The sequence below is a fragment of the Lepidochelys olivacea genome (assembly GCF_965140295.1).
Source record: "Lepidochelys olivacea isolate rLepOli2 genome assembly, chromosome: 12".
NCBI classification, from domain to species: Eukaryota; Metazoa; Chordata; order Testudines; family Cheloniidae; genus Lepidochelys; species Lepidochelys olivacea.
Genome location: NC_140422.1, coordinates 6,386,306 through 6,399,140, shown reverse-complemented (window position 1 = coordinate 6,399,140; position 12,835 = coordinate 6,386,306). Strand labels below are relative to the sequence as shown.

Here is a 12,835-nt window from a genome sequence, read left to right as displayed (position 1 = left end):
GGAGGCTGCTGATTAATGATTTGTCCCCCAGCTCTAGGTGTTTTGCAAGTGTTTCCCTATAAACAGGTGAAATAAAAAATAGTGTGTCTGGTAAATGAAATTCATCTCTGGTTAAATCTGAATCCGCTGCTGTCTCCAGCACCCCACTGCCCAGTTCCAGCTCAGCAGTTGTGTGAACTCCAGAAGTGAGGGGAAGAGCAAAGAATAAATGAAGGGAATCTACTGTCTACTACTTTCTCCCTTACCATTCCTGGCCACTGCTTGATGGGGAGGGAGACTGTCGTAGAGCAGAGGTATGAGGCTGAGCAGCCTCAGGTCAGGAACTTCGGAGGCATGGGAGAGCAGAGTAAGATGTGGAGCCAGAGTTCCCGTTTGCTCTGTACGGGAAGTGGTACACAACTGTTCTAACAAATCTGGGACAGAGGGGAGTCAGGTATGTAGCTGGAATGGGGTGTTAGCTGAGGAAAGAGACTGATCATTGCCAAACCCTGAGTCTCACACAAACTAAGCAGCCTTAGTTAAGGAGCTGGAGACGCTATGGCCTAGCCCCATCTCATCCTTGCCCAACTCCTCCTTCCCCACATAGCAGCTGACCTAGGCAACTGCAATGCCATTCTTTCCATCCACCTCCTGCAAGTCTTTTCCTGACTCTGTACCTGCATCAGGTGCTGCCCTTCAGTTTCCTCCCCACTTACATGCTTGTGCACAGAAGCCAGTGTGAAGCTGCAACCCTCTCCTTGTCCTAATTTACTCCCTGAGGGCATGTTGTGCTAAAAAAATAGAAATTCTGCACACATTTTAAAATTCTGCAAAATTCTGCACTCTTTTTTGTCAAATAAATGCGGAGACTCTAGCATGACAGTAGGGAACACAGACCCCTGGCTGCCTAGAGGTAGGGGGAGATCATGGTGAAGATTCCCCCCGCCCAGGGCACAAACTCAGTGGTGAGGCTGCACCCAACCCTGACAGCGCAAGGACTGGGCCTGCCCCAGAAACACCCCCGGGCCCTGCCCTCTGTGTGGGCAAGGCAGGATCCAAGTGTGGAGGGGCTTAGTGTGTGGGGTTCCAGGTGTGAGTTGAGGGTTCTGTGGGGGGGCAATCTGGGCGTGGGCAGCTTAGTGGGGGATCCAGGTGCAGGGAAGATCTGGATGCACAGGGGCTTGTGGGGGGTGGGGTTGGGTGCAATGGTAATGGAACTCTGCAGGGGAGTCTAGGTGAAGGTGGTTGGGGCTTAGTGGGGCAGAGTCTGGGTATAGGGGGGATAGCACTTGGCAGGGGGGCTGGAGTGGGTGGGGCTCAGAGGGGGGTCCAGATGCTGGGGGAGTGGGGCTCATCTTGGGGGTGGTTCTGAGTGCAGGGGAATGAGGCTCAACAGGAGCGTTTGGGTATGAGGGGGTCTGGATACATGGGCGTTGGGCAGATGGGGGTGCAGCTCCCTGTACAGGGATCCCTCCCCATGCAGCTGAGGAGCAATGGGTGAAGGAAGCAGGGGAAGGGGGAGTTTGCAGAGCTGCCTGCAGCCAGGGGAGAAATCTGGGGGTGAGTCTGACCTGGCCCTGGATGTCATGCAGGGGAAGAGGAAGTCCTGTCCTCCCCAGCCCAGCTGGGACTAGCAACTGAGCCCAGTGCAGGGTGGGTGCTGCCAGTCAGCTCTTCCCCAGTCCCATCTCCTGCCCCACAGTGATTTACCTCTCTGCTGGCTGCCCTGGACACCCAAAACTTACAGCTGGGGAGGGTCACGTGACTGCTCTTGTGGCTTCCCTTTGCTTCCCCCTCAGAAAGTCATTTTTCTGCAGGGAATCAAAGAAATGTGTGGGGGACATAAATTCTGCGCATGTGCAGTGGTTCAGAATTCCCACGGGGTACTAATTGTGTGGAGGATGACGCATGCTGCTTAACGTTCGGTTAGAAGCGGGAGACCTACATTCTCCCTCTATTTTCTGACTCCCTGCAGCGAGCAGGCATGTAATCCTTTTCAGGCCAACTGCACTAGTACCGAGGAGGCAACAAGCTAGGCTAGATTCCCTGCCAGGAACCATCCCTGCAGTACACTGTCGGCTGTGGCCTCTCTTCCTCCCACCGATAAAGAAAATAATTCTACCCTGCCCCAAAAATGACAAGTTCAAGGTCTGTGATGGTAAAAGCTCCTATGTTTTTGTATGTTTCTCAGGCAGCAGCCTGCAGAAGACAAGCTGCACCTCAGATTGTAGTAAACAGCAGCAAAAAGAGAGATTAAATAGGCGCTTTAGGATAAAGCATGAAAAGATTGATCAAAGCAACACATTTTGCAAGTGACAGTAAAATGGGAGAGGAAAGAATTTTAAGCTGTTGCAGCAGCCAGCAGGAGAGAGATCATAAACTAGCAGCAGGCAAACCAATAGCGTGGAAGCAGTTGCTTTATACAATTTATTTAAAATAAGTTTTGTTACAAAACAGGATCTTTTTATTAAAATACATAAAAACATCTAATCTTACAAAAGGCTGGGTTTTCTAAATAGAATCCACAGCGCAAGAACAAGCTTAGAAAGAGCCAAGGTGGAATCAAGTATTTGTAATACTGGGAAGATTGACAAATGCAGCCTGTCCTCTGTAATGCAGGCCAGCACACCCTGTTGGCTGTATTTGGGCAGCTGCTCTAAACAACAGCTCTTGAACTCCATCCACCGCACCGCACCCCACCCCACCCCACCCCCAAAGGTTAGACAACATCCACACTTAACTATATAAACCAACGTTTTTTGCTTGTTTCTTTTCGGAGACTGTAAGAGAGGCTATAAATATTTCAGACACTTCCATGAACGAACACACTGACCTGTTTAGAAAGAGAGAAGACGGTTTTTAAATAGCTTTACAATTAGCTTTATTTGAAGCTTTTTTAAACATTCGATCGCTGCTCAGCAGCAGGCTTATTACACTGGCACATTAACAGGTGCTTTTTGCACAGCCCTGTATGTCAAGTCCTGCATGCAATGTGGGGGGTGGGGGTAGTGGTGAGAAGCAGAGGGATGGTAAGAAAGGGTTCTGGCTCCAATGTTTTGCATCACACACACAGCGGGGCCTGATCTTGCTTTAAGTGGTAGCAGGATTCCAGTCTTTGCTGGCCTATGCAAGCGTCAAAATAAATAGTAGATGCCCTGGTCACATATGGGAGACTTTCTGCAGGAGTAGGGCTCAGGGAGACAGACAGATCCAGGAAAGGATTGATTCAGTTTTCTAAACCCAGTGTTAAGATCCCCTTGGTCTTTGGCAAGCAAGACAGCTGCACTATTCAGTTACCACCTGGCTGCTCCAGCTTCCTGCAGAGCAGTACCAAGTTATATCTGCTAGATAGCTGGAAGCCTGGGTCGCTGCTACAAGGAAAACACCAGTTTAAAGGCAGTAGTTGCTTTTCTCAGCTCTAACCTTAACCTCACTACCCCTCTCCTGCCAGATGGATAAAGGTATGAAAGTCACTTAAAGAGCTTCATTTGCCTCTAGAGTTGGATCCAAGGAACTCTGGCTGGCTATGAGGAATCCTTGGTTTAAGGCAGACAGTTCAGCTGGTTTTAGTGGTGGCTGGCTGCTGCTTTTATACACAGAGGGTGCAGGACATGTCATGGAAAAGTTCTGCTAAGGGACAAACAGCACAGAAGGGCTAGAACATTTCTTCCTCAACATTTACCGTAATGACCAGCAAACTTGCTTTCCTATGTGGCTATCCCCACCCTCCACAGCTATAATCAACTAAGGAGATGATTGGTGGAGGGAGAGGACTGCTTGAGAAACAGCAATGGGGGATCAGAAGAAGGTACTGCTTGTATTTTTAGGAAAAGTGGGTGAAGAGGACAGTCCCCATCTGTAGTTTGCAGATGTGAAAATGAGTGGAAGACTGCTTCAAAGTGAATGGATTGTGAGCTTTAGCCAAGCAAATTATGGCCCTTCTGGATCCCCAAATGCTGTTTAAATCCAAGAATAAGAGGCACACACCGTCCCCTCTGAAATTCACCCTTCCCCTCTCTCTGCGTTGTGTGTCGGGCAGCAGAATACAATGAAATAGCATGTGTGCAAGTATGTCGGCGTGAAGTTTGAACTAGGGCCAATGTGGACATCCCTGCCGTAAATTACCTCTAGGTTGTCCTCGACCAGCTGACACCTACACAAGCTTTACCCCAGCTATCTCTGAGGAGATGAAGACAGTGGCATGAAAGTCCGTGATCTTCCCTTCCACAGCTCTCGCTGGCAGCAGCCGGAGAGCCATGAATAGATCCGAACAGACGCAGCCCTGGTCGTTGCACAGAGGAAAGCACAGACACGGTTGGTTGGTAGGTTTTAAACCAACAGCTTGGTGATACTCTTTATTCATTTACAAATAAAGCCAGGGGCCGTGAGATGGGAGAGGCCCCGGCAGCTCTACTCTCCCTTCAGATCCACTAAAAACCTCCATATGGCAAATAAAAGTATACATGCATAAGTGCCACAGGGAGGCAGGTAAAAGCCCCTGGGCTCAGGTCCACCAGAATCCAGCTCCAGGGGCATCCATTGCCAGCAATGGAGTCCGTAGTGTGCACTGCCAAGCTTGGAGCCCCTATCTGGTGACACGAGTCTCCAGGTGGGACTTTATTTCTGCAGGAGTCTTGGTTCAGAGATGGAGGAAGGAGAACCGGCACCTGACAACCTGGTTTCACATCTGCAGTGGAGCAACCTGTTGTCCATGCTTCCAAGAGCTTCTGCCTCTGCTCGGGAGCCTGGAGAGAACTGTATTCACCTTTGGCTCTTGGATCCCACAGAGTCCTGCTTGCTCCTGAATGTGTGACAGGGCACAGTAGTGTGCATTGTCAATCCAGTGGGAGAGGTGTGGGGGAGGAGGAGAGTCTCTTTCCGTTTTCGGATCTCTTGAAACGCAGGGGTTCTCCTTCACAGCATGAGCTCACTGGGGCTGGAGCAGATCCTGTTTCCCAGCTGAGCGTGTCCATCACACAGGGACTGGCCTCAGCTTTCCTACAAGGAAAGAAAAGAGCATCAATACTATGGCAAAGGGGAGAATGCATAATTCCTGCCCCAAACACCAATGTAGAGACAGTGCTTCTAGGGTGTGAGGGCTTCTCCCTGCTACCACCAAAGGAAGGCCCCGGCTGTAACCCTGGCCCATGAATTGCCAAAGAAAAAGCGCCCTGCATTAGAGACTGCAAACCACCTCACACCGTTTCTGAGACACAAGCCCCGCTTTGCCAGTTATTGAGCAGACTTGACCTTCCTCCTTAAGCGTTTACTGAAGTAGAGACCTTCACCGCTTACAGAAAGGCTTAAACCCGACTGCCCTCCATACCTGCACATGCTCACCTGGAGGCCAGGACTTCCCCTAATTTCAGGCTGAAATCAAAGCGAACAACACAGTTTCATTGGAGACGAGGTTACACATGTTCCCGCCCCCTGCAACGAAGCCTCCCCCTCCCCCACTTTTTCTCTCAGTGCTACGAGGAGGAGGGGAAGTTGGGCGTGGGATTTAGAGCAGTGCACAAAGGTTATGTAGCACCTCCCTCTCTTTGTGCCCCCTTCAGGAAGGGCTGCCAAGGGTGGTTTTTGCTATGCTGCCTTGTCAAACTATGTGGCCATTACTGGTCCTTAAACCAGAGGCGATGACGACAGCATGAGCTTGCAGTCTGCAATGAAAACCTCTTCCCTTGGTCAGCACCGGCTCCCCACCACATGGACGCTGGAGCAGAAGCAAAGCAGGTGAGATTAAGATCTCAGACCAGGCAGCATCACCACTGGGTCCTCTTCCAAGAAGGGAGGTGGAAGAGATTTAACTGGGAATGTTCCAGATCTTTTGTGTTTAGTTAATGAACTTATTCCAGGCGAATGAGCCGTTAGTTGTCTGCTGCACTAGCCCCAGTTGTTACCAATCCTCTTTTCTATAGTCATGTCTAGTCTGGAATTTATCTGGGGAACTGTCCTGTGAAGACCCTCAAAAGGCAACATGAATAGAGCACAACACATCAGAGCACGTGGACACCTCAGTTCCTAGGATCGCTCTTCGCACACTGGGACTGGATGTATCAGAAAAGAGCCGTTTGTCACAGTCCTGGGCAACTGTCTTGTATTTTCCCTTAGGGCCCCAGCAAGGGCATTAGGATTCCAGCTCCCTTTCTTGGGTGGAGACCCACGTCTCTCCCTTCTATCTGGGGTATTTCCAGGCTGCGCAGTTCTCTGCCTTCAGTGTGGTATTCCCACCAGCAGAGATAGGCTGCCCCACTACAGCCGCTTGCTTTCTCTGCAGAGATGGTTAACAGTGTTTACCATACAGCTCTTTCTAAGCAAGCCAATTTTATTCTTAAGGTAAAAGCACCACACAGAAAACATATTGAAAACAACAAAAGAACCTACACACATGCTAAATAGCTTACCAGAGGTCACCCCAACCCTAATATGGGCTCTGGCAGGAGCAGTCCCTCAACCCGCCCCCCCACCACACACAATGGTTTTCCTTGTTGTTTCAAGCTCATCACAGCTTCAGCTCAGAACAAGCACACGGTCTTATAGGGCTGCGGTAGGCCCAGCCCTTCCAACCCGTCCCTCAGGGCTGGGGCCCTCTGTGGACCAGGGGTCTTGTCCATTTGCTGGAAGAAGGCCCTGAGCCAGTTTAAAACCAGGCTATTTATCCAAAAATCCCTTCTTTGTCTGTGGGTCCCTGGAGAATCCAATCTGAAATCCAAGGAGGGTAGCTTGAGCCTCCTAACTTCTCCCTATTAGGGGCTTGTGAATTTTCTCTACAGCCTATGTGCCACTGGATAAAGCAGCTCAACTCAGTGAGATCTAAGGGCTCTGTCTGATGCTGCAGAGCCAATGCCCACACATTTATGGTAAGACAAGCCCTCTGGGTCAGCCTTTTGTACAAACAATGCATTCAGAAGAAGTTCTCTTCTTGCTGGGAGGGACTCAGAAACCATAGCTGAGTGGGGCAGAGGGGGTGGGAATTCATACAGTTTGGACAGAGGGTGAAGAGTCTGGAGTTTGTTATTCACATCCACATGTGTCAAGAAGCATTACTGAAAATAGGGAAGCACCGAGAGGCTGAAGGAGACCTCTCCACTGCACCTACCTGAGGTCTGGAGCTTCCTCCGGAATGAGCCTGCTCGTCTTAAAGGGGTCCCGGAGCTAGGAGAAGAATGTGTTCGAATGGAGGGCTGTGCTGCCCCTGCTGAATCATTCTAGAGAGAGCGAGAGCCCGGGATCAGACGGCAAAGAAAAGCTACACTGTCTGCACCATTAAGGATTTTTAAAGACAAATCACCACACTGGGCCAGCCTAGTAAATCTGCCACATGAAGAATGCAGGCCGCGCCGGATGGGACCACTACTGCTCAAGGCAGTCAGAAAAGGGGCCATTGTATTCTGAGCAGGCTGGTAGATTCTAGAAGGGCCCTCAGGGGGAGTTCCAAACTTCAGGCCCTGGGGCTGGTGAGAGAGGGAGAAAGACTGTCCCAGGGTGGAGGAGGTTGTGTGTGTCACAGAGAAACAGAACGTGAACAGCGCCCCAACAGAACAATCTAACGCAAGGCAATGGAAGAGTGCAACGGGGTTGGTTAGTTACCTCTAAGTGCTCCTGACTAGACCAGGACCCTAGTTCTGCTCTCCGGGATACAGGGCCCAGTTCCACAGAGCGAACCCTCTCAGCAAACTTTAGGGAACAGAGAGTCTCACTTGTGTTCTTCTCCACTGGAGAGACCTGGAGCCAGACAGAAATACACAGCATTCACTGCCTTGAACTCTCCCGGCCTCTCTCCCAACATTCCCGTACTGCTCGCAGCGGGCAGCCGTCGATCCCTGGTAACAGGAGGGGGGGCAGGACTGGAAGAGCCGTGTTCACTATCAGACAGCAGTTTCAGTGAGGCTGGATAGAATCTAAGTTCCAGCTCTCCGTCACAGCAAGAGTATTTCAGAGCTGCTAAGAGCCTATGATTAATAAAAATCATTTCCCATTATAGCACTCTGACAGGTTTCAGAGTAGCAGCCGTGTTAGTCTGTATTCGCAAAAAGAAAAGGAGGACTTGTGGCACCTTAGAGTCTCTAAGGTGCCACAAGTCCTCCTTTTCATTATAGCACTGTACACGTATGTGGTGCTTTACAATCAGAGTCAAGTGTGTTCCCTGTAACTAACACACTTTTGTTTGTAGGAGAGCTGAAATAAGCTACAGCAGCTGGCAACTGCTCAGTGGCTCTTCCATAAGGGAACAGTGGAGACACAGGCATTCTAGTGATTTATTGGTGAAATTCCTGGTGGGGAGGGGGCACACAAGCTGCAGGGAGGTTTTAAAAAAACACCTCAGGCCACCATGAACAAATAGAGGTGAGCAGAGAGAGACTATTAAGAATCTGATAATGCCAACCACAGAAAAATACAGAGGAGAGGGGGAAACCCACCCCAAAAAGCCACATGTCCCCTGGTCTGGCCTGGCTGTTAGAGAACATTTAGAGCCGTAGTTTAGTATGAGATTTCTCAGACTTCCATATACAAGTAGATCTCTGTGACCCACCCAGTACTAGAATCTGTGAATGGATTTACTGGCTTTCCTGCCTCTCATGCACAACAGAGCTCTCTTTGAGTAGAGCTGTTAGAGAGAGACAATAGAAAAGGATGAGTTTTGCGGGTTCCATTTCAAGATCAAGTCTTTTCCTCACACAGTGCCCCCAAGTATAATGTAAACAGACAAGTAGGCAGGGCTGACTGAATCTCATTGGATGCCCCGACTTCTTGGCTCTGATGCTGGTGGAGTGCCGTGATGGACAACTGTGCTCCTCCTCTGTGACTGAGGGCATGTCTCTACTTTGAGCGGGAGGTGTCATTTCCAGCTCGAATAGACGTGTGTGCACTAGCTTCGATCCCACTACCACGCTAAAAATAGAAGGGTAGCTGCTGCCGTGCAGGTAGCAGGCTGGGCTGACTGCCTAAGTCCATCCCTACGGACCTCAGTCGGATTGTAGTTAGGGTGGCCAGCCCTCTCACTGGTTGCACTGTCGCGCTATGCTCTATTTTTAGCGCACTGGCTCAAACAAAGCTAGTGAGGGTACATCTCCCCAAGCTAGAAATGACATCTCCAGCTCGAAGTGTCCACTCGCTGTTGTAAGAGGAGGCTTTCAGCTAAACCTGAGTATCCCCTTCCATTGCACTGGCACCTTTCCCTTTCAGTCCGTGACACGTCCCAAATGGCAAGCTACTCTGCAGTGCGGGGAAAGGGGAGAGGAATGCCATACATTTACACAACACGTAACGTATTCCTCATGCTTCATCACCAGCACAGACCCGACCAAGTGCAGATATTCCGCAGCGGCACTAGGAGAACTCAAGAAGAGAGGCTGATGTTGGAGAGGGAGACTGTAATACGTTATGGCCTGCAGCACTTTCATGTTGAGACAGGAGCATGGTTTGAAGTGGGAAGTAAAGGCATGTAGGGAAGCCCAGCTGTCTGCAGCAAACGTCGACAAAGAAGAGCACACGGACGCACCCCCCCACAGAGTCGGAAGACTGCAGTGAATCTATGCCAGTTTACACCAGTGGAAGAGCTAATCCTAGTGGGTGTGTAGGAAGATTTTCCAGAGGAGGGTGCCACTCCTCACAGTGGTAACATTGAGGGTGTTCTCAAAAAGCAGAAGGGCAGTGACTGATTCCTGAGTCTGGTCAAAGGCAGCTATATAAATACATGTTGTGTATTGCCCCAATCAAACCGAACAAACAGAATGAAGCGGCTTAAATAAATGCCCAGCGAACATATAAGCCAGTTAGTGGATCACATTAAAATTGTATAGTATACTATCAATTGTTGCACTGCAAACTTATTCTTAGAATTGTGGTTTCTACTCTAAAAAATGACTGTGTAAAAATGGCACATCCTTATTCATCTACTCCCCATGGGGCATTCAGGGTCAGCCTTGCTCACTTTAGCAACTAAAACAAGTTTTTACTGTTCTTTACGCCTATTATCCATGCAGAAGCCAACACAGCTATGAGAGAGGAAGCCAAATTCTATTCCTTCTTATGCATTAGGGACAAACCTGCCAAGTAGGTTCCAGGCAGTGACACCTGTGCAAACTCACAGACAGCAACAGGACTGCACAGGTCTCACTGAAGGCAAAATCTGAAGCCAAGGGGGTACTCAGGTGTCACTAAGCCATAATTTGGCCTGCAGGGCCTTTATTACTGGTGATGAGATGGAAGAAATCCAACTTGACTCTCAAGTTGCTGGCTGTTACGAAAAAGCCCATCTTTTCACTTATAAACAGCACCATTGATTAAAATTAGAGACACTCCATGTAGAACCCTACAGTGCCACTTTCAGAGGAGAGCCACACCTCAGGTGAAGCCTTATTGTATCTACCGATCCAAACTTGAGACGACAAGCTTTCTTATGTCCGTTCCTCAGACCTGTTAAGAACCCAATGAGGTTCTGGACCATGAGGTTCTGGACTTCTCTTGGCTTTTTGACAGTATAAAGTTTCCTGATTCAGTCAACCATCTCTCCTTACCTCATCTGCCCATTCGGCCCCAGAACCTACCTGCACCATCATGAGGGTTTTGCTATCTCCGCTGAGGGAGTCTTGGAGTAGGTAGGTCAGTTTGGAGTTGCGGAATGGCACGTGGCCCTGGCGGGCACGCAGAGCATAAATCACATCTCCTAGTGCTGACAGCGACTTGTTGATGTACTGGGCCTCCCGGAGCCTGCTTCCCTCTGCACCAGACCTGCCTACCCGTTCAGATCCAGCCAAGTCCACCAGGTTCAGCTTCCCTATGACCAGCCAAAACACAAATACACGCACAAACTTAATAATCCTATGCAGTTACCTGCTTGGCCCATGTGGAAGTGCTAGCCACAGTGGGGCCTGCCTAGCAATTAATGAATGTTAGGAACTAGACACACTAAACTTTATATTGCTATGGAGAATTATGAATAAAGAGTCCCACAGATCAACCTGCAGCTTGGATTTTCATTACATTTAGAGCTGATGAAAGAGGGCCAATAGATGGGACTGTACAAGCTGAGCCAGCCTTTGGGGGTTGCCTACACTTGATACAGAATCACTGCACAATTGTGCAATGCATGGGGGTAAAAATTCCTTCTTGATCTTGTAGCAATCAGCTGATGTCCCGAAGCATGAAATCTGAGCACCTTATCTTAGCATGTATAACTACAGATGTTCTAGAGTAGCCAGCCTCTTTTTCAATTCAGCTACACAACTCAGTCCTGACCAGCAACACCCTGAGCATTCTGCTCCCAAACACTGACTCCCAGTAATTGTGTGGACTTCTGTGTCAGAGACAAGCATCCCCTAGGGAGTAGGCCAGTGGCACCCAGTTCTTTTTTCACTTGTTACCCACTTCAGCAGTTGAACCCAAATCTCTAGGCCTGTGTCATCCAAGCACAGGTGTGATCACCAGTCTCACCCTCCACCTCCTAGGAGACACTAACCTGTGGTTCTAAGTCCTGTGCTGTAGTCAAGTCCTCTTACTGTGACTATGAGGAGGGCGTGAGACCGTGAGCTGTGCTCATTGAGGCTGGTGTACTCAGTCACTCTGTTTGAGTGCCCAAATTCAAATACCTGGGAGAGAGGCAGAAAGCCGTGAGCCTTTGGATTTCATTGTGTTCTCTGGCCAGCAGCTTCATCTATCCTGTCTACATTTACCACTTTCTTAAATGACAACATGGTGGGCAGGTCTTTGGCAGATCTTCCTTGCTGATGCTCCGCACCACTGGCTACCCCATTTTCTGAGCAGAACGTGGATGAACGGCAGCCCTTTCTCCCTTGCAGATGCTCATAACCCCAGGCAAATATTAACCCTATGCCTTCCGCAATGAAATCATCAATGACTGACCTTAATTGCTCACGAAAGATATTGGATTGACAGTAGCACTAAATTTGCCCATAGAATAGGTATGGTATGAGCAGTCAGTGCTAGTTTCCCAACACACATCTCTGGCCAGTGCATCTCTCTCCTTTTCTGGTGGGAGGACAAGGCCCACTCTTTTCAGAGACTGCCAGCAAGGGTGCAAACCCAGTGGGTGGGTGGGTGTCTGGGGGGGGGTCGCGGGGCGATATAATTGGGATATGGACACAGAAGTGGACTGAGACCTGACAGTTCATTTCACACAAGGCACTGTCCAGCCCTTCAACCTGTGGGAGAAAGGTTTGGTATCCTACTAATGCCCTGAGAGCCATCTAGGCCCCAAAAGCTTATTTTTAAATTATTGGTGGCTCACACAAAGGGTTATTGACCTCCGAACTGGTCTCATCATGTGGCATTTGTCACATTATATTCAGGGCCCTATTCCAGTCTCCCTTCCCTGCTCCTCACAAACATACCCAGTTTGGAGGGGTAATTACTTAGACCTCCATTTCATAGAATCATAGAAGATGAGGGTTGGAAGGGACCTCAGGAGGTCATCTAGTCCAACCCCCTGCTCAAAGCAGGACCAATCCCAACTAAATGTATCTTCATTCTTTACAAATCTGTCACCTGCTCCCTGTTTCTGTGAAGTGCTGACTCATGAAATTGAAATTACAGTACATCTTAGGCATGTGAAGAAACACAGCTCACATTACAAGCTGCTTTCTGGGTCGATTCTGTTGGGTGCCTCGTTTTCAGTCTGACTCCTACAAGAGGCAAATATCACACGTGTCAGTCTATCACACATGTGAGTCTAGGAGGGTTTGGATCTGTGCCCACTGCCTTCATCTTATGCAGAGCCGTCCCATCCATAGGACAGACCAGGGCAACCACCCCAGGCCCCATGCTTTGGGGGGCCCCGTGCTTCAGGACGCAGGGTCCAGGGCAGCCTGGGGAGTTAGCGGGGGACCTGGTGCCA

At 49.5% G+C, this 12,835-nt stretch overlaps 1 protein-coding gene across 9 annotated transcripts in view; it reads right to left on the bottom strand.

The window, feature by feature from the left end:
* Nucleotides 1–4,302: 4,302 nt before the first annotated feature.
* The window catches only part of KIFC3 (kinesin family member C3), a 48,173-nt gene continuing 39,640 nt past the window's right edge, over nt 4,303–12,835 (bottom strand). For all 9 annotated transcript variants that reach the window (XM_084644172.1, XM_084644174.1, XM_084644171.1 and 6 more), the window contains 5 exons: nt 11,441–11,570; nt 10,530–10,759; nt 7,570–7,704; nt 7,079–7,187; nt 4,303–4,977 (listed from right to left, as the gene is read on the bottom strand). In XM_084644172.1, the coding sequence (XP_084500298.1) occupies nt 4,952–4,977; nt 7,079–7,187; nt 7,570–7,704; nt 10,530–10,759; nt 11,441–11,570 (630 nt within the window). In that variant the 3' untranslated portion in view covers nt 4,303–4,951. The remainder of the gene's footprint in view (nt 4,978–7,078; nt 7,188–7,569; nt 7,705–10,529; nt 10,760–11,440; nt 11,571–12,835) is intronic.